This window comes from Gregarina niphandrodes (genome assembly GCF_000223845.1).
Source record: "Gregarina niphandrodes unplaced genomic scaffold scaffold00003, whole genome shotgun sequence".
Classification (NCBI taxonomy): Eukaryota; Apicomplexa; class Conoidasida; order Eugregarinorida; family Gregarinidae; genus Gregarina; species Gregarina niphandrodes.
Window position 1 is genome coordinate 442,074 of NW_011646045.1, and position 18,994 is coordinate 461,067.

Here is an 18,994-nt window from a genome sequence, read left to right on the forward strand (position 1 = left end):
CCTCCAAAAAACACGCCCACCCGTCCCTGTCGCTGCCGTTGTGACAGAGGCGGCCCCGGCCGCTGTTCCGGCAGACGCTACCGTCATACCCGTCGCCACTGCACCTGCTAACGCACAGGTCGCGCCCGACGCCGTCCCCGTCCCCGTGACCACCACCACCACTACCAGCGAGGTCGTCCAACCCATGCAGGTCGAAACCACGCAAACCGTTGTCCCCGTCGGAGAACCCCAACCCGTCCAGCCAACCGCCGCCGGCCAGGACGCTGCCCAACACGTCGGAAACTTGAAGGAAAAATTCGATAAAGATTAGTTCTTATTTGACGCCCTTTTCTCATCAACCTTGTTTCTTATTATCTTCACCATTTACTATTGCATTCTTTCGACCCTTTCATGCTCAAGCCCCAGTACCTTCAACGCGCATGACCCACCCAGAGGGCGCATCACTCACCCAGAGAGATACAAAAACTTTTGACGCACGCCGTTTAATACGCACACTTCCGCACCGCAAACTTGTACTAAATACCGACGTCTTGGAAGCAAAGGATCAACACGCACGCGGTACGCTCTTGTGTCAGGTATTTTAGGTGCTTGAACGTAAAATACTCGAACATAAAAGAGCGCGTGTGTGCACACATTTTGCGCGCTATATTTTACTTCTTCCGCCTTTTCGTGACCGACTGTTCCGTCTGTGAACAACAGGTACAACTCTCCGAGCAGAGATTGGGGCCTCGAGCGGGGTAGCTCTGAGTAGAGAAGATTTCTGATCCCCCAGTCCCGATCTTGAGAGAAGGCCCAATACCGCAGCCCCGGTCTTGAGAGAAGGTCCAATACTACCAAAAAATTTCGGCAAGCATACATCTCGCGCTTCCTCCTCCAACCGTCTCTATAGTGGGTATGTTGACAGCACAAATATGTCCGATTATATCTTTTTGCTGAGTGCTGAAAGCGTTAGCAGCGGTCGTGGACATGACCGTTGTAATTGAACCAGCAGAGTTTCTAAGGGCGAGGGTATTTCCGCAAAAGCGGTCGGCTTGGTCTTCGGCAATGGCAATCAAAGGGCGGCTGGGCTTCGCTGAAAGAGCTTTGGTTACCCGTTCTCTATCCATTGGGTCAATAACATCTAGGCATACAATTGCGTATTCCGGACAGACTGACATGAGGACATTGGTGTGATAAAATAATTCCTGATTGCAGCTCCGTCTCGCTGTAAACAGTATGGGTTCATATCCCATCTTCGCACACCACTCCGCAACTAATTGGGAATCTGTGCGGGGAGAAATGGCCGAAAAGCAGATCTTGTTTTCGTGGTCAAGAACCATGCTTCCCGTTCCTTCTAGGAATTTACTTTCCTTCTCGTAAGAGGTCATGTCGTCTGTGAAATCTGCCCGTTCCTGGAGCTTTTTGGTTGCCTCACCCAGTCGCTCAGTCCTTCTATTAGCACCACACATAGGATACAGCACTAAATGCCTCTTGCCATTTCGGGAATAAGTAGAGACCCAGTTATTTGGAAAGATCGAATCCGGTGTCCTTGTCATGCTATTTTCAGTACCCGTATATCCTGTCACATCCTGAGCCTTTATCACCTTAATTCCCTCTTTCTCCAAAGCCGCAACCATATCGTCAAACTCTTTTTGCGCTCTCTCGTTTACTCCGCCTTCATCAACCCTCTGTTGGAAGCTATTCGTTGAACTTGTGTCAGGATTGAACCCGAAACAACTCGGCCGTACCATTAGCACTTCATTTGTTATCATTCTAATAAAAATGCTTGATGCCCGGAGTTAAACTGCGACAAACACACGTGTGCGGCAGATTAAAACCCATTAGAGTAATCAGTTGTGGGATGTAGTTGGTGCAATTACTCGCCGGACATCGGTCGCCCCGTAGTCTTCACCATCTGGTCCTGGTTCTTTGGGATCCTTGTGGACTCCATTTTGTCTTTATCCGTGCGTGTTGACCCTAATATCAATTGCTGCTTTCGCCTGAGTGCCACCATTGTACGTATACTGACCAGTGTGAATGGTAAGGATACCTGCTAGATCGATTCAGTTGAAATTCAAGTTTGTGAATTGTTCGTATGCGTACATTCTGGTGAAAGTATTAGAGAATTTAGTGAGGGGCGTTCCACCTTGTATTGCTCGGAGTAGTCTAAGTTGCCATGATTTGTTTCAACCTGCAAAGTTACCTTCCTCTGTGGTGAAGGATATGAGTTGTTGGATAGAAAATGGCTCTAAGTTGATGCGCTGTTTACACTACTATAACATTCCGAGTCCTATCGGCAGAGTATCAGGGGGGAGTGTTGGTATAGGTGTTGGTATGGGTGGTTTGGAGCTAAGAAGACGATGTAGTATTCTTTGTTCTTTGCTGTCCTTTGTGAAGGAATATATGGGTTCGAACGAAGTGAACGAGTTTGAGATGATGATGTTAACTCAGACGCAATGTATAGTACTGTCGAATACAGGCATAATTATGTTGAAGACGAGCAAAGCATTGCGCCTACGATTAATTCAAGACCAGTTGATAGATGAAGAGGAAGAGGAAGATGAAGAGGATGAAGCCACGAGTACTTCCGGAGATCATTCCTACGGCACAGCACTCTCGTACTACCGATCTCTCGTTAGGGTGACGGAAAAGAATCGGTGTTGCAAAGTTATTAGTTGGCTAGGTAAACTGGTAGCTACAGAGGCAGGACTTATAACTGGCGCTGGAGACTCTGTGGGTATTCTAGCCCTTGCTACTTTATCAGTGGTACAAACAACATTCCCCTTCCCTGGGCTTACTTGTAACGTTTACGAACATAAAGTACTACATAACAATGACTCTGTAGAAATAGCCATACAGTCCAACACTAACGGCCCCACCTTCGCCGCTGGCGGCACTGGTGGGGGCCACCACGCTAGAACTATTGGTGCAGGTCGTCAGCTAAGTTCCATTTACGACGACAGCTGTATCTTGCCCCTACACTCGGTCGGTATATTTGCTGCCTATCGATCTATGGTTCTGGATGCCAAGATGGAGGGGGTGTGTCTCTCCGGTGATATTCAGACAATACAGCCGCTTCTCAACATGATCAAACCGACGTTTAAAGCTCTCATACCATTGCTGCCTTCTACCGATTCCGCGCGTGAGCCGGTAAGCAGGTCATTGGGGACTAGGTCAATTCACGCGCTAGAAGATGATTCGAGAAGTATGTCACTCAGTGACAACACCACCCGGCATTTCGCTCAGCATGCCGCCCGGCATCATGATACCAGCAGGTGGGATACAAGTGTTCGGCCAATCGCGCCCAATCCCCAAGAGCTGGCTCTGATTATGCTCGAATACTTTGGCGGTAACCTATCCACATATTTAACCGTCGATGCGGGGTATGACACTCAAAGACTGCCCAAGCCTCGCGGCACAGACGAGACCAAAGGCTCTACTCGCCCCCATGGCCGCGGTTCGGAGGCAAGCGCCGCCGGTGATAGTCTATTCAAGCTCCCAACCAAGAGACAGTCTCGGCTGTCCCTGACCAACGACCGGGTTTCTGGTATTTCCACAATCGAAGACACTTTACCCACGTCGGTTAAACGAAACATGATTATGGTAGGCCCCAAACGAATTCTCTTAGTTGGTTCCAACAGACATGTGGGCGAACTAAGGAGTAAAGCCGTGCATGGAGGTCTGATACGATGGGCTACAGGATTTGAAGCTACAGGATCAGGACCTATAGGATCTGCAGCTACAGGATCTGTAGCTAGAGGGTCTGGGGGGGATGAGGTTGGCGTGGGTATTCCTTTGATCGAATTCTTCTCGTTGCTCAATTTGACTCGTAGCAATGTGATTGGGGGGCAGTCGCACATGCCTAATGAATTTCAGACATGGCTAAGGACCCGAATAGACATGTTTGTCTTCTCTGATTTCTTAACCGAAGATTGCTGTGACTGGCTGCTATTGCATAGAACCAGCAGGAAAAGGAACTCCAATGGTGAGCAAATGCGCCTCGCTCGGGATTCAAGCAAGTCAGGACATGAAGCGGTTGCGGAGGACCAAGACGCACGGAACCAGGACCAGGGCACAAGGGGTCAGGGCACAGGGGGTCAGGGCACAGGGGGTCAGGGCACAGGGGGTCAGGGCACGGGGAAGCGCGACTCCTTGAAGGATGCAGGCGACAAAGAAGCGCGGTCGGAGCCAAGCGTTACATATTCCTTCACGCTGAGGTATATGAGGCAGCTTTTGGATTTACAAGAAGACTCCGCCTTCTCCTCTCGTGTGCGGACAACGCAATGGTTGCTAGACTTGTTGGAAATATTCCATGGCCAGCGGCTGGATCACGAACGGCTCCCCAGGTACCTAACTGAACTTCCTCTCAACAGTTGCTACAAGTCTGAACTGCATTTCCCTAGTCCGGTGGAGCAGTTCTCCAAACCCCCCAAGACTATTTACGTCATGCCCCTTCCGACGAAGCAGGATACCTGGCACAGACCGACAGCCATGCTCATACCATCCGCCTCCGCCGCCAGTCGACTAGTGAATTCACCAACGTACAATGTTTTGAACAACTGCTCATACGCAGCACACATATTGAATCAACTTGTACGACTCCCCGCCTCCCAGATCCCCGCCTCCCAGCTCCCCGCCTCCCAGCTTCTTCCGTCCAGCCAAGAAACACAGACTGTTTGTCCGATCACCAGTCCAACCACTATGCTGGAGTCTACGGATGTCACCTTAATCGGGATCCTACCTAAGGGCATACCTAGCAACGAGCCTGTGGATCGTCGGGCTTGCAGTACTCCGGAAAATGGTACTCAGGAAAGGGGTCCCGGACTTGGAAGTACGGAAGAGGATGCATGGGAGCAAGTCCAAGATGCAATCTGTACAGATTACAACACACTGCGGGAACAACTGGACGACCAAGTACAACTGGTTCTAGTTTCCTACTTCTGGTTAGAGGATTCTTACTGTGCTGGTGCGCCTCTTGATCCCTCCCCATATCGAGTCAAAATTGCCTACGGCTCCACATTCCAGCTCGTTGACCCAAAGGGCATCGACTTCACCAACAGTCTTCAAGACATCGGCGATGAACCAAAGTCACCCACACCAGCTGGCGAACAGGACTCTGTCCGACCAGAAGATGGCGATGGCTCCAGTGACGATGACTGCAGTGAGGGGGGTGGCTGCGGTGATGATATCTTTGGAGATGATGCGTCGGTTGACGACTGCCCGAGTGATGGTAGCTCGGAAGACCATAGCTCAGATGAAGATTGCTCGGATGAAAAGTGCTCGAGTGACGGTAGCTCGGAAGACCATAGCTCAGATGTGAGCAGTGAGGAAAACAAGGGCAGGGGTGGATTAAAAGAACGAAGAGGGCAGTGTCGGTATTCCTTGGCCGGTGGGGATCGATCGAAACGATTGCGGCTGTGACAAGAACAACCGGCCGTGATTTCGGATATCTCAAGACACTATTCCGGGTATGCCTTAAGGCACATTCGTATGCCTCAAGGTCTCCCTTAACTAGTCCGGGTGGTTAGCACGGTGTTGCTTTCAGTAAAATTCCCGAATCGTCAGGCGGTTTAGCCAGCTTGTCCTCGATTCGCAAGTCTAGTTGCGGTCTTAGCCGCATGGGTGGTCTTAGCCGCATGGGTGATCTTAACCGCACGGGTGATCTTANCCGCACGGGTGGTCTTAGCCGCATGGGTGGTCTTAGCCGCACCGGTGTGTGCAGACTTAGATTCCACAGCCCCGTGAGGCCAAAGGAATGGAGAAAATGGCGACAACAGACCCCAGAACAACTGAACCGATGACCGCCAACGACACGGGTCTTGTGAAGGGCTCATACCAGTCTGGGCGCGAGTTAGTCGTAGTCATTATTAGTCCTAAGCAGAATCCGGTGATGAAGCCACCGGCGTGACCACGCCAGTCTACCACAGAGTCAGGACCGATGGACATCATGAGTGCCATCATGAAGAAGAAGCTGAAAAGCAGCAAGAGTCATTCTTTGAAGGCAACTAGGGGAGCACGTATGTGGGCCAAATACGGGGGGGAGGGGGGAAACATAGATCGTTGCATGAAGTCCAACTCGGATAAAGTCCAACTCGGATAAAGTTCAGCTCGGATAGAGTTCAACTCGGATAGAGTTCAACTGTGGGGGGAAGCTGCAGCTGAGTTAGGGTGAAGCCCAGTTGGGTTACTTACAGAATGTTGAAGGTGACTTCTTCTTTTCGTTGTAGAAGGTGCCAGTGTAGCGCGATTTGCGCCATTTGGATGCCTATGAGGCCGAAGCCTGCGGTGCTGGCTCCGACGGCGTATTTGCAGGGGGCGAGTGCAACACTGAACAAGTTGCCTGCGAGTCCACAGAGTAGATACATGCCGGCAAATATTCGAGTTCCGTATTCCTCCTCGAGCGGGAAGCCCATGCGCATTTGGAAGAACATGTTGAAGAGGATGTGCACGAAGCCGGCATGAAGGAAAATGGGCGTGATCAGCCTCCATACTTGACCACTTACAATGGCCGGACCGTAGCTAGATCCCTTGCTTGAAATGCCAAAGGGTAACCAATCCATTCCGCCATAGTACTGTACGGTACACAATACGTAAATCGCGATCTGAACCATGGAGATGATGAATATGAAAGTCTTTGGCTTGAATCCCGGAAATAGCAACTCTATACAGCGCGGCCGTTGCCCGCGCCCCGCCGCCGTCAGACTAGGAAACGGCGCCGCCGAAGGGTTCCCCGCATTGCCCGATTCCAAATCCCGCAGGGTATGCACCTGAACCATATTTTTTTACTGAGTGCCAACCACCCCACACGTAATTAACCTATTTTTTTACACCACATGCTCAACCTAACCCTAATACTACTACGGCACGGTAAGTGGAAACCTATTTCGGGGCGGCACACACTATTTGGGGGCTGCAAACACGATTTGCTGCACACACTCAATTTGGCTGCACGCACGCACGCACGCGCACACATCATTTGCTGCGCACTTGCCCGACAGCATTGTACGCCCGATACGTGCATAAAAGTATGTGACATCTATGTAGCGGAGTCTGTTTGGACGCACGATGGCAAGTTCACGGGTTGGTCGGACGTAAATTTATCGGAAGTAGGGATTGAGGAAGAGAAGAAGGCATCGGAAAGGCTGAAGGAATTCTGTATTGCGAGGATCTTCACTTCCGTGCTCCAACGGTCTATTATGTCGGCGGAGATTGTGTGTGCCGTAACTGGCCAGTCTCCGCCCGTGGAATCAGATTGGAGGTTAAATGAAAGGCACTACGGCGCGTTGGAAGGCATGAGTAAAAAGGAAGCCACTCTTCAGTACGGAGATGAGACCGTCAGGGCCTGGAGACGCGGCTACCATACACATCCACCACCCGTTGAGCGAACCGACCCCAGACATCCTTGCCACGACTCCAAGTACGTCCAGTTGACCCCCGACCAACTCACGTCCGGAGAGTCGCCTGAAGACGTCTTCAACCGCGTACTCCTCTGGTACAACCAGGTCCTGCTTCCACTCCTACAACAGCACATGCCAGAGCAACAGACTTCAGAACAACAGACTCCAGACTCCTCCTTGACCGTCTTGGTCGTCGCCCACGGCACTCCGCTTCGAATGCTCATGAAACTGCTCGAAGGAACCCCGGAAGAGGAAATTGAACAGTTCGAACTGCCATCCGCGGTGCCCATTGTGTATAACATCCGCTATAACACCACCCAGAATCGAACCATCGCCGGCAAATCAATCTTGATGGATCCAGACGAGTTCCGGACGAGACAGCAACAAGTGAAAGCGCAAAGCAATCCGAAGGCATGACATCTAGCCTACACAACGCATACGTCATCGTGTGCGCGCCATCTAGCCTTCAGCGGGACTCCAGCGGGATGCTCCGGATCAGATTCCGGTGGCTTGCAACTATTCTTTTTCGTCGCCGGTGTTGTCCGTCTGGTCTCCTCCCTTGCACCTAAAAAAACGAGTAGGGTCCATGCCGCGCTGTTGAAGGATCCCGGTTCCGATTATTCCCTTTCGACCGGCCCTTCCCTCCGGGAGAATTGGTGGGCTTCCACGAACTGGATTGATCATCATAACTCCGGGCTCCTCCTCCGTAAACGTCGTGAGTTCGAGATGGAGCAGCGTCGTAATTCCGAGGGGGAGCGTCGTAGTTCCGGGGTGGAGCAGCGTCGTAGCTCCGAGGTGGAGCAGCCTCGTAGTTTCGAGGCGGAGGAGCGTCGTAATTACGAGGAGCAGCTCCCTCGTAGTTTCGCGGAGGAGCGCCTTCGTAGGTCCTGACAGGAGGAGCGTCGTAGTTGCGAGCAGAAGTGGGGTCGTAGCTACGGGGAGGCGCCCCGGCAGGGCTCGCATCATATCCCGGTGATCTTGCCGGTTTCCAGTTGTCTCCAGCACCCGACTGTTTCCAGTTATCTCCGCCACCAGCTTGCTTCCAGTTGTCCCCACCACCTGGCTGTTTCCAGTTGTCTCCGCCACCAGTTTGCTTCCAGTTGTCCCCACCACCTGGCTGTTTCCAGCTGTCCCCTCCACCGGGCTGTTTCCAGTTGTCCCCACCACCTGGCTGTTTCCAGTTGTCTCCGCCACCTGACTGTTTCCAGTTATCTCCACCAGGTTGCTTCCAGTTGTCCCCTGCACCTGGCTGTTTCCAGTTGTCCCCTGCACCTGGCTGTTTCCAGTTGTCTCCAGCACCTGACTGTTTCCAGCTGTCTCCAGCACCTGACTGTTTCCAGCTGTCTCCACCACCTGGCTGTTTCCAATTGTCTGAACCACCTGACTGTTTCCAGCTGTCTCCACCACCACCTGACTGTTTCCAGCTGTCCCCATCACCTGGCTGCTTCCAATTGTCTGAACCACCTGACTGTTTCCAGCTGTCTCCACCACCACCTGGCTGTTTCCAGTTATCTCCGGTTTGCTTCCAGCTGTCAGAGGGTTCCGCGTTCCGAGAGGACCCGTAGACGTCGTAGGATCGGGCCGGCACAGCGGCGGGAGCGTGTGCAGTGGCGGTCTCCCACGAAGAGTAGATATCTGCGGGGTTGCCGGAGGGGGCGGCCGCCGCGGGGGTCTGGAGAGCAGGTGAGTCCCAAGAGGAGTAAATGTCAGTCGGTGCTGTGGCGGTAGTGGGCGCACCCTTTTGGGGGATGTAGTCGGCCCAGCTGTCGAGGGGATTTGGGCTGGCGCCAGAGGGGGCGGCGGTGGGGCCTGTACCAGCGCTAGTCATGGTCGACGGTGGGGGTCCACCGGGGCCTCGTGGGTGGGTGTCTTTGTTGCTGCCTGCCTGGTCCGTGGCATACCAGGGCCGGTCTTCGATCACCGGCGGTGGTGCCGTGCTGAACTGCTGCTGGCTCTTGTTGAGCAGCGTCGACCACGACTCACACTGCGGAGCCGCCTGCTTCTTCGGAACCGCCGCCGGCGTACCCATGTTGCGCCAACCATTGATACGTGGGTCATACTTAACCGACAGCTTCGAAATCTGTAACATCTCACCCGGCGTCGATGTACGCATGTTGAAATGGAACAACTCATTCACATGACTCAACACCTGCCGATTCCACTGACAAATAGACTGTGGAATCTTCAACAGATTGTACTCATCCGGGTTTATGTTCGCGTTCGGTACCACCGACTCGTTGCGGAACACGTAGACCTTCATCTTCTCCAAGTACGCTGGGAAATGCCACAACTCCGCATTGTGGATCAACGGCTTCCACGCCGTCTTGTAAGAACCCCAGGTCAAGTTCAACGGAAACTAAATAAACGCACACGTGTGTCCAAGCAAATCATGTGGGGGAATAACGGGAGGGGAGTAGGGAGTAGGAACTGAACGGAAAAGAAACTGAGCGGTGTAGGAACTGAGCGGAGTAGGAACTGAATGTTGTAGTAAATGAGCGGAGTAAGACCTAAGCCAAGTAGGACCTGACCGGAGTAGGAGCTGGGCGGAGTATGAACTCGTCCGTAAAAACTCGTCCGTAGAACTCGTCCCGCACAATGTAGAAGGGTGGAGAATGGGATCGGGTAGAGGTCCGCAGTAGGGGATGCGCTCGCGGTTGACCACGAGAATCTTTTGACAAAAGTGGGTGACAACCTCTCGGCGGAAAAGGAAAAGAGCTGTGTGGCAAAAGAAGAGTTAATAGAGACCTTTTTTCTCCGAAGGTCATTTTGAATGAAGTAAAACCAACATAGATAAATAACTTCCACATTAGGGACTGAGTAGGGACGGAGGGGGGGCTGTGTGGTAAAGTATCTTACGTCTTCCTCCTTGCATCTTTGTATCTTGCAGAACGGTCCTAAAAACATTTACGTTATGGAAGGAGCCGGCCGTATGGAAGGAGCCGGAACGAAGCTACAGGGAGAAGGACAAAGAGGGTAGGGGGCCAAGAGAATCGGGACGTACCTAGCTTTTCGACATCCACGAGTGGGAAAGGCAGTTGAGAGGCTGCGGCATCCTCCGGTCGAAGCTGCTCTTGATCGATCCATATGTATAAAATCATGCCTTTATCTTGACAGATGACTGTACTGCTTTTGGCAATGGCAAACCAATAAAGGTGAATCCTCAACTGGAACAGCGGACTTGTGCGGTCAATAAATCGCGGAGCCCCCTCGTATTGTAAACCCGGAAGAAGATGAACAATAACATCATAAGGAGGACCTGTGATGTTCCCAGGTTTAACAGATGGAAAATATTGACGAAGTAACGCGGGATTTGCGGAATAATGGATCGGAATAGTACGAGCCTTCACCTTGTCATGATTGTTTTTGAACTCAAACGGGATCTTAGCTTCACTCAAACACGATGTCACTTCCAACGAAAAATGCTCGTCCGGCCCACAATTCAATTTAGACCGCCACTGAGCCAAGTTATCAATCATGCATTGCGCAAATGTAAAGTTATCATCACCAACCAACAGCACTTTCTAAAAAGTAAATATCACCGCCAACCAACAAAATGCTCTAACCATTTGGGATCCTAGAAGATGTTTTGCCTGAGATGTTTTTTTCCAAAAAAAAACACATGCATGACTTATATTGCACTCGATTGCTCCCGAAAAGTGTGTGCACACGTTTTCAAAAAGCGTATATGTCTGACAGCGCACCTCGCATCACCTATTCCGCCTTCACATGTGGACTAGCAGCGAACAACTATCTCAGCTATGGTGCAGCACCGGACATATTACGAGAATCCCATCAATGCACAAATCTTGGTGTCTCTGAAGGGTGGCGCGGCTATCGGGTTTGTTGGGTCAGCTATTAAATCCTGGATACCGTTCACATTGCGAGTGTATCGCATGCGCATACTGGCACTTATTGTATTTGATGTTGTAATAACATTCTGCTAGACTAAGTACATTAACTAAACTATCTTCATCTAACCTATGGAGTTCGCTTATACCTGGATTAGAGGTCAATTGATTAGAGGGTAGGCGAGGGCAAGGGCGATGTGAAGTGAACGTATACCTAATGTGGAGGAGAGTGCACGTACCTTGAATATTGTACAGAGTGGCAAGAAGATGTCGAATGAATTCCTGTTTATCTTGAAATTGCTTTGTGGTCTCGAAAGGTCGAGGCTGTGATAAGAGTTGAATTAGATCCTCCTTGGTGTTTTCCATTTATGCGGCGAAAAATTGTGGTCTCTTCAGATGACGATGAGCCAATTAAAAGAGTACCAGTGAACGATGAGGAAGACGAGGATGCTCCGCTACTCGTGCAGAAACAGACCGTTAGAATAACTACGCATGCGCGAACTGGTCCGCCGACGGGACCCAATTTGTTGGAGACGGAGCAAGTGGGAGCCCCTACTAAGGTCCAGGCCGCGGAGGTCCGGGATGCGGCGGACCCGACAGTGCCGGACGACCCGATGGTTGACGACCAGATGGTGGACGACCAGATGGTGGACGAGCGGATGGTTGAAGAGAAAGGGGTGCGACGGCCGTCGGTCGAAGATCAGGCTGCCAGTGACAGCGAAGAAGACACTCCGCTTGTTCAAGCAGGAAGGAAGCCGCGTGGACTCTCTCGGCCAGACGTCAACATGTCTGACTCGGATGACGACGACTTTTTGATGCCGACGAAAGCAGCCCCGATCGCACAGAAACGGGCCCCGCCCTCTCGACCGTCCGTGTCTCTGGAGTCTCTCAAGGTGCGCACCAGTAGCACTGGGAGCACAGCAGGCAGTCGTGCCGCGGCTCGACAGAAGGGAGGTGCGAGTCCTAAGACCTCAGCCAAGCGCAAAGCCTCCACGACCAAATCGTCTACGACCAAAGCCTCTACAACCAAGGCGTCTACGACCAAAGCCTCCACAACCAAGGCGTCTGCGACGAAGACCACTGCGGCTAAGACCGCCACGACCAAAACCGAGAAAGCTAAGACTGAGAAAGCCATGGAAAGCGGGGCCGAAGACAGTCTGGAAGACGAGGAGGAGGAGGTTTGCGTATTCAAGGAGGGACAGGTGAAGGCCTGCCCGCCTATGGGCGACGCACAACGCGCCTTTTACGAGTCCCTGCTAGCCGAGAATCCCAGATCCATCATTGCCATCAAGTACTGCGTAGAACAAGGCGTCCTTATGGGCACTCAGGCGAAAGAGACCCTCCGCAAGTACTACGCCTTAAAGGATGTTGGCGCCTTCAGACCAATTAACCTTGGTGGCCTCAAACCACAATTCGCTTCCGTCTTCGAATCCTAACCGAGACTGAGTTGAGAACGAGACTTCAGTCGTAACCGAGGACTGAGGGTTGCGGAGGGTGGGAGGGAGGTGCCAAGTCACTTGTGCTCAGAGGGGCATGATGTAAGTGGGTGGGATGTGAGGTCAGCTGGGAGCATTAGGTCTCGTGGGGCCGGTCGGCGGTGTGGGGTCGAGTTGGGCAGGTGGCCTGGAGTGAGGGGAGCTGGCCTGGAGTGAGGGGAGCTGGCCTGGAGTGTGCTATTTTTAACGGAATGGAATTCACCCAGCGGGCTGTCTACCAGCAGACAGTCACTGCCGATGTGATAGGAGAAGTAGAAGTGCCCATGGCTGGTCCTGCAACGACCACAGTCGCGGGTTCAGTTCGCGGGTCGGACGTCCAAGACTCCTTAAGGCAGCGGGAGTCCGGAGCCGCGGTCGCTTCCGAGAGGCGGGAAGTCAAGCCACGACCGGCTACTCTAGGGAGGACGGCCGGGCCGCCGCCGCCGGGGATTCCCTACTATAACCCGTTAGCCGCCTCGGAGGACGCGCTAGAGCCAGAGCTCGGTCGCGTAACGAGAGAATTCTGCCTCTCCTCGCTCGTGGAGACACAGCAAACAAAGCTGGCCAGAAAACGCGAACTGCAAGCCTTCCGCGAACAACAGCTGGAAACGCGTGTTGTCAAAGTCAGGGATGCACTCGACGAAGAAAAAGAAGAAGAAGGAAACGCCAAAAGAAAGTATCAAGCTCGGGAAAACTCTCTCATAACCAATTCTCTCTTTATGGTCAACGCTGACACTGAGTCACAGCCCACCCCCAGTCAAACAGTCATCGCCATTCAAGCGAACGGTCAGAACAATCCTACCACGTCACCTGAAGGTCAGAGCGCCGCTCCTGGTCAGACCGCTACCAGTCAGAGTAATGCAGGTCGTGGTGGTGCTGCTGAATTAGACCGTCCCTTACTGCAAGGATACGAGAGTGAGACTAGCAGTAGCGATTATAACTGCTCGTCCTCGGAGGGGTAGCCCCACTCTGTCCAAGTCTGATTTAGAACCAGCTATATATAACCGAGCGACCTTGGACCGACCAGGACGGACATAAGGGCGAGCTTGGACCGACCCGACGCCCCCGGACGCACCTGAGGGGCGGGAACCGACCCAGTCATGAAGTGGCGATGCTGCAGCGTCTCTGCCTGGCGTCTCTGCCTGGCGTCTTATAAGACGGTATTTGCAATCGCGTCTTCTGAAAGAGGAATGATGAGCTGTGTTGTCTGTCTTGTTTTATACACACGCGTTTGATAGAGCGGCGTTTGATAGAGCGGCGTTTGATAGAGCGACAGTGGTAGGGAATGTGTGGGCAGCCGAGACAAAGTGTGTGTGTGTGTGTGATTACTAAGTGTTTGTAATTTGCGTTCATCTTGTTTAATGAGCGTTTGTATAGTGTCTTTAAGAGTGTTGAGTTGTCGCTGGAGTTGGTCTGCGGCGGTGAGTGCTTCTTGTCTAGCGTTTTTTTCTTCGGCTAGGATGGTCTTTGGGTCCTCATATGTGGTCAGTGGAAGTGGATATTTATGGGTCATTTTTTCGGCGAGTTTGAGAGAGTCTAGTTGTTCGTAATTATTGTTGTGTACGACTCTGAGCATATTGCGTAAAGTGTCTAGTCGGGCTTCGCAGAGTACATCTTGGGTCTGGTTGCACGTTTCGAGTATTTTGAGGCTCTTGTTGAGACGGCTGGTTTCATCGTTGATGTCGCCTAGTGCGCGTAGCGTGTCCAGTACGGTAAAGGTTCGCTCGTGCTTGCTCATTGTCAACTTGGCGGTTTTGGGACTCCCGTGGGCGGGGACGCGCGTTTGTTGCTCGTCTGTCATGGCCGCCAGACAGTCCGTGGTCACCTTGACCGTCTCGAGGGTCAGGTCTGCGATCTGGCTCGAGTACTCCAGAGCGCTGCCCTTCTCGAACGCGCTACCACTCGTCAACGCACTGCCCTCCAACACACCACTGCCCTCCATCCCGGATTTTTCGAACCGAAATGTCGAACCGATACTTTGACCGTGGGGAAGGCAGGAACGAGGGACGGTCATATGGAGGCGAAGGCAGGCAGTATGGCGGCGAAGGTAGACCGTACGGCGGCGAAGGCCGTGGTGGTGAAGGCCGTGGTGGTGAAGGCCGTGGTAGTGAAGGCCGCGGTGGTGAAGGCCGGGGACCATATGGGCGGCGAGGCGGGCGGCAAAGCGGTGGCCGGCGGTCTGGGAACGAAATTGATGACGCAGCGAACCTGAAATACAAGTTGGTGAAGTTGGGCGACCAGCCGGACCGGTTGCTGGGAGGAATTAAGGACGCTGCGGGTGTCGTAGATTCATTTCTTTCTCACGACTTCAGAACGTTTCTGAACAGCTTGTTGCAGGACGTACCTTCGGGGCTTGACCTGAGTGGGGAGGCGATCAGTCAGTATGTGCACCGCCAGGCGGCGAACATCTCGGATGCGACGTTGGCCAACCGGTTGCCGAGTGTCAAGTTGCTGCTGGACGTACTTATGGACTGCGCAAGTGCTTTGCCGCACAAACATTCGTACTACGTAGCCATGTTCTGGTACATGGTCCATGACACGCTGGGCGGCTACCCGCCGCCTGCGGCCGAGGCCAAGGCCGACGGTGAAGGCAAGGGAGATGTAAGTACCCTTCGCCAGGAGATTAGCGAGGCACTCACCAAACTGGCACACATGAGGAACGACGGCTCAGGCGGTACAAGTGGTAACGCTAATGGTGGCCTGGCGCGCGTCAAAGGTGAAGTCAGTCTCAATGACGATGATCCGCAGGTCGTTGCCCTCGTTGACAAGCCGCACGCACCCGTCAAACATGAGAGCAAGTTCGGCCTCGAAAACCGCGTCGACTACCGTGACCGCAGCGTCTTTTACCTAGTCGTCCTTGCCATCTGGGTAGACCGTATGTGGACACAACTCCAACATCTAGCCGCCTGCAAAAGCGGCCTCCACGAACTCCCTAGGGCCCACGGCCTGCTCCGTGTCCTGGCTGACCTCGCTAATGTCAACATGCTCCATCGCAACCAAGTTGTCGCGCTCTGCAGAAGCCTTATTACCCACAACCGGCCCCTAACACAGGACAATTCGGGTCAGGACAATCTGGGTCAACCGGAGAGTGCCACTCACTCCTCCGGCAGACGATTTGAATTGTTTCTCGAGGACCCCGCGAACAATGTGTGTCTGGACCAACGCGTGGTGGAGGTGGTCCTGGGTGGTACGACCCTGATGTGGCTGGCCAATCGCGTGTACGTGGAACACCAGGCCGCTGTGGACGAGTTGGTTGACTACGTAGCGCAATTTTGCGCCTATGTCGCACACGACCCGGAACTGAACGTGCGAAAACAGCTGGAATCCGCCGCATTCACCTTTAACCCGCACGGGGAGTTAGTGTCTGGTGACATTGCCGCTACCGACTGTCCTGCTGTAGTATATGACCAACTCATGCTCTTTGCTGAGGCGTTACACTCGTTGCGTCAGCGTCAGTGGACACCCAAGTCGCTTCCCCGCCTGTACGACAGTGCCAAGCTTAAGGAACTGACTAGACGTGTGTTCGACGTTCCGCTCTACCTCGTTGCCCCCGCCACCATGTCTGGCGATGCAGCCATGACCGGTGCGACGGCCGATTCGGCTCAGATCGCATTAAGCATCGGGAACTGGACAGAATTCGTTGCACACAAGTTTGAGAGACGTTACCCACGACGGATGCAGACGGAGTCTTCATTGGAGGCGTGTACGCAGGTACAACTGTGGAAGGCGCCGCCTTCGGAGTTGACTTGGTGCGTTGAGCACCGACGAAGATGTCTATTGGATTTATTGAACGCGCAATACATGACAGGACAGGTAGAAGTAGAGTTGATGCAGCCATGCGACGTGTACATTCTTAGTGTGTATGTAGAGCACACACTCGCGCTCTTTTGTCAGGATCTGGATCAGTGTGCGGAGACACTATTAATAATTCCATGCAAGCATGATCAGTTTACGTTGACGTTAATAAATCAGATTTTCGAGTGTGTGTTCTCCTCCACCCCGGCGCTAGGTGGTTTGTCGGGGACATATGTGCAGGATGGCGTGTTTGCCGCACAATTGTTTAAGCGGTTGTGTATTTTGGAGAAATCGCTGTTGCCACATCTTCATAAGGCGATTGCCAGTTTGTTGGAAAAGGCTGACGGATTCAGCGAGTTTACAACGCAGCGCGTGGTGGACTTTCTGGCCAACTGGATGACGTGTGGGGAGGACTATGGACACAGCGTGTGCAACTTGTTTGCCGAGGTGCCCGCACTCGCGCCACTTTTCAACAACAGTCGTTTCAACCTGAAGAACGAAGATGGCGAGGAACGTGTAGGACGCACAGTACTGCGACCGGTCGAGTCGATGCTGACACCGATGCAACAGTTCTGCGGTGATAACGCGGCATTACGAGTACTGGTACTAACATTGACGCGGATGTCGCTATTAACGGGACACCCCCAGGCCGTGTGCCAAAAACTACCCGGTTTCATGCGTAAACTGACGCCGGAACACGACCTGGTGGCGTTCAACCCGGCGGAGCGTCTCCTGTTTTGCGCGGTCGACGCAGACGATGCCGCTCGTTGCCGGATTCCGAGCGACTTGCCGGGTATGAAGGCTCTTCGCTTCGACCAGCGTGCGCCGCTGGAAGCCACGCTGCTCCGTGACCTAATGCGGCTCCAACTGGTCGGTGGACGTCGAGAGGATGCGGTCATTGTCGGCGAGTGTGCGGCACTGTTGCGAGACTTGGTGGGGACGGCTTTTATTCAGAGCTTGCGAGAATTCTCGCGGAACGAACAAGACGAGCTGCTTTTCGCCCACCTCGCCAAGGCCGAGACTCTCGGCGGCCTGGTTAAGGGCGAGACTGTGCCTCTCGTTAAGAGCGAACTCGGTGGACCCGCCCTCCCTGCTGAGGACGAAGATATCATCCTTAAAAGCTTCCAAAGACACAGCGCACTACTCAGCCAACCGCTCTCCCGCTTCGATGCGGCCGAATGGGTCTGGACCAAGAGCTCTGTCAGCAAACTACTGGCCATGACCATGGTTACGATTGGCTGTCGCACCTTAAGCCACTTCCAGAAGACTTTCGAACTCTACACCCCGGTAATCCGCCTGTGGAAGGAGCATCTTATGCGCACCCGACGAGAAGCAGACGAGGCCATGGCTGAAGGCGGTGGTTCTGCAGAGGGCGCCATAGGAGACGCCACGGGCGGCAGCGCTGTTGGTGATGATGGGACAAGCGACGTGGAGTTGTTTGAGACATATCTATTGGAGGCTGCCTTTGAGTTGTTTGTCGGCGCTAATAACATCCGAAGGTTAGAGGCAGTGTATAATCATCTGATTAATCGCGACTGTGTGAGTATTCACACACTCTCTAAGTTCCTGACCACCGGCAATTTTCTGCACACATTAGCGGGAGATTACATGCTGTGGAATATACTTGACCTGTTTGTTAACAATGTAGCTAGTTCGCCCAGCTATAACTTGGGCGTCACGGAGAACGTCATGCGAGAATACAAGCGGCCGTCTAGACGACGAGACGATGACTACGTCGACGTCAAAAGCGAGGGACGACGTGAGGAACCGACACCCGAGGCCTTTGCAGAGCCAACGCTTAAACTAAGTCAAGAAGATCTTTTCCAAGTCATTTTGACACTGTTGAGCTGTCTCATAGAACGCAACGAGCCCTTTGCCGCAAAACGAGCAGTGCGATTGCTCCAAGTGGCGCAAAAACACCTGTCGGAGCCGCTCTTCTCCCAGCTATCGGACAAAACTCATGAAGCCTGGGGCTGGGAGAAGAAAATGTTCGTTTCTGCGTAACCCTGCGAACGTCAAGAGCTACGCTCTCGAAGGGCGTAACTCTGGTTAGCAATGCATATCAGAGCGCACACGCGCACACGGCCAAGTGCCCTGAGAGTGAGGTTTTTGTTAATAAATGTTATCGGCCGCAAGACGTGATAGTCATCCTGGGTTAAATGAATTGGATTTGGGGGTCAAGACGACTGTAATTGATTTCGCTCGGTCACGCGTCCTCAATGCGCGCAGTGACCAAGGTAGTTTGCAAGATGTCCTGGGAAAGAACGAGGCCTCCATCGCCATGATTAGTGATGCTGACCATGAGCTCATTATCAGCCTCGTCTTCAAAGACCCCACGACCATTACCAACGTAACGCACCTAGCGGACCCCCCAACTAGCGGACCCCCCAACTAGCGGACTCCCAACTAGCGGACCCCCCAACTAGCGGACTTTCTGTAGGTTCAATTCGTGTCCGGCGAACAACCGGATGATAACCATTCTGGACCTAAACATGTGGAT

The 18,994-nt window shown here is 53.0% G+C and overlaps 8 protein-coding genes across 8 annotated transcripts; 5 read left to right on the forward strand and 3 right to left on the reverse strand.

Moving 5' to 3' along the window:
• Window positions 1-830: 830 nt before the first annotated feature.
• GNI_024580 (amidinotransferase) lies at window positions 831-1,751 on the reverse strand (the record flags this gene model as incomplete). Its single annotated transcript, XM_011136087.1, has 1 exon — window positions 831-1,751. The coding sequence occupies one exon, from the start codon at window positions 1,749-1,751 to the stop codon at window positions 831-833; it is 921 nt and encodes a 306-aa protein (XP_011134389.1).
• Window positions 1,752-2,202: 451 nt separating this feature from the next.
• On the forward strand, window positions 2,203-5,400 carry GNI_024590 (hypothetical protein; the record flags this gene model as incomplete). Its single annotated transcript, XM_011136088.1, has 1 exon — window positions 2,203-5,400. The coding sequence occupies one exon, from the start codon at window positions 2,203-2,205 to the stop codon at window positions 5,398-5,400; it is 3,198 nt and encodes a 1,065-aa protein (XP_011134390.1).
• A 303-nt stretch (window positions 5,401-5,703) lies between these two features.
• GNI_024600 (putative rhomboid protease) lies at window positions 5,704-6,755 on the reverse strand (the record flags this gene model as incomplete). The annotated part of the gene is made up of 2 exons (XM_011136089.1): window positions 5,704-5,950; window positions 6,172-6,755. 2 exons carry the CDS (start codon window positions 6,753-6,755, stop codon window positions 5,704-5,706), a joined length of 831 nt encoding a protein of 276 aa, XP_011134391.1.
• Window positions 6,756-6,812: 57 nt separating this feature from the next.
• GNI_024610 (bisphosphoglycerate mutase) lies at window positions 6,813-7,793 on the forward strand (the record flags this gene model as incomplete). The annotated part of the gene is made up of 2 exons (XM_011136090.1): window positions 6,813-6,846; window positions 7,024-7,793. 2 exons carry the CDS (start codon window positions 6,813-6,815, stop codon window positions 7,791-7,793), a joined length of 804 nt encoding a protein of 267 aa, XP_011134392.1.
• An 8-nt stretch (window positions 7,794-7,801) lies between these two features.
• Window positions 7,802-10,942, reverse strand: GNI_024620 (hypothetical protein; the record flags this gene model as incomplete). The annotated part of the gene is made up of 5 exons (XM_011136091.1): window positions 7,802-7,941; window positions 8,217-9,732; window positions 10,233-10,270; window positions 10,378-10,897; window positions 10,940-10,942. The coding sequence occupies 5 exons, from the start codon at window positions 10,940-10,942 to the stop codon at window positions 7,802-7,804; spliced, it is 2,217 nt and encodes a 738-aa protein (XP_011134393.1).
• Window positions 10,943-11,592: 650 nt separating this feature from the next.
• On the forward strand, window positions 11,593-12,660 carry GNI_024630 (hypothetical protein; the record flags this gene model as incomplete). Its single annotated transcript, XM_011136092.1, has 1 exon — window positions 11,593-12,660. The coding sequence occupies one exon, from the start codon at window positions 11,593-11,595 to the stop codon at window positions 12,658-12,660; it is 1,068 nt and encodes a 355-aa protein (XP_011134394.1).
• A 2,001-nt stretch (window positions 12,661-14,661) lies between these two features.
• GNI_024640 (hypothetical protein) lies at window positions 14,662-18,498 on the forward strand (the record flags this gene model as incomplete). The annotated part of the gene is made up of 1 exon (XM_011136093.1): window positions 14,662-18,498. One exon carries the CDS (start codon window positions 14,662-14,664, stop codon window positions 18,496-18,498), a length of 3,837 nt encoding a protein of 1,278 aa, XP_011134395.1.
• A 115-nt stretch (window positions 18,499-18,613) lies between these two features.
• Window positions 18,614-18,889, forward strand: GNI_024650 (PITH domain protein; the record flags this gene model as incomplete). The annotated part of the gene is made up of 1 exon (XM_011136094.1): window positions 18,614-18,889. One exon carries the CDS (start codon window positions 18,614-18,616, stop codon window positions 18,887-18,889), a length of 276 nt encoding a protein of 91 aa, XP_011134396.1.
• Between the last annotated feature and the right edge of the window lie 105 nt (window positions 18,890-18,994).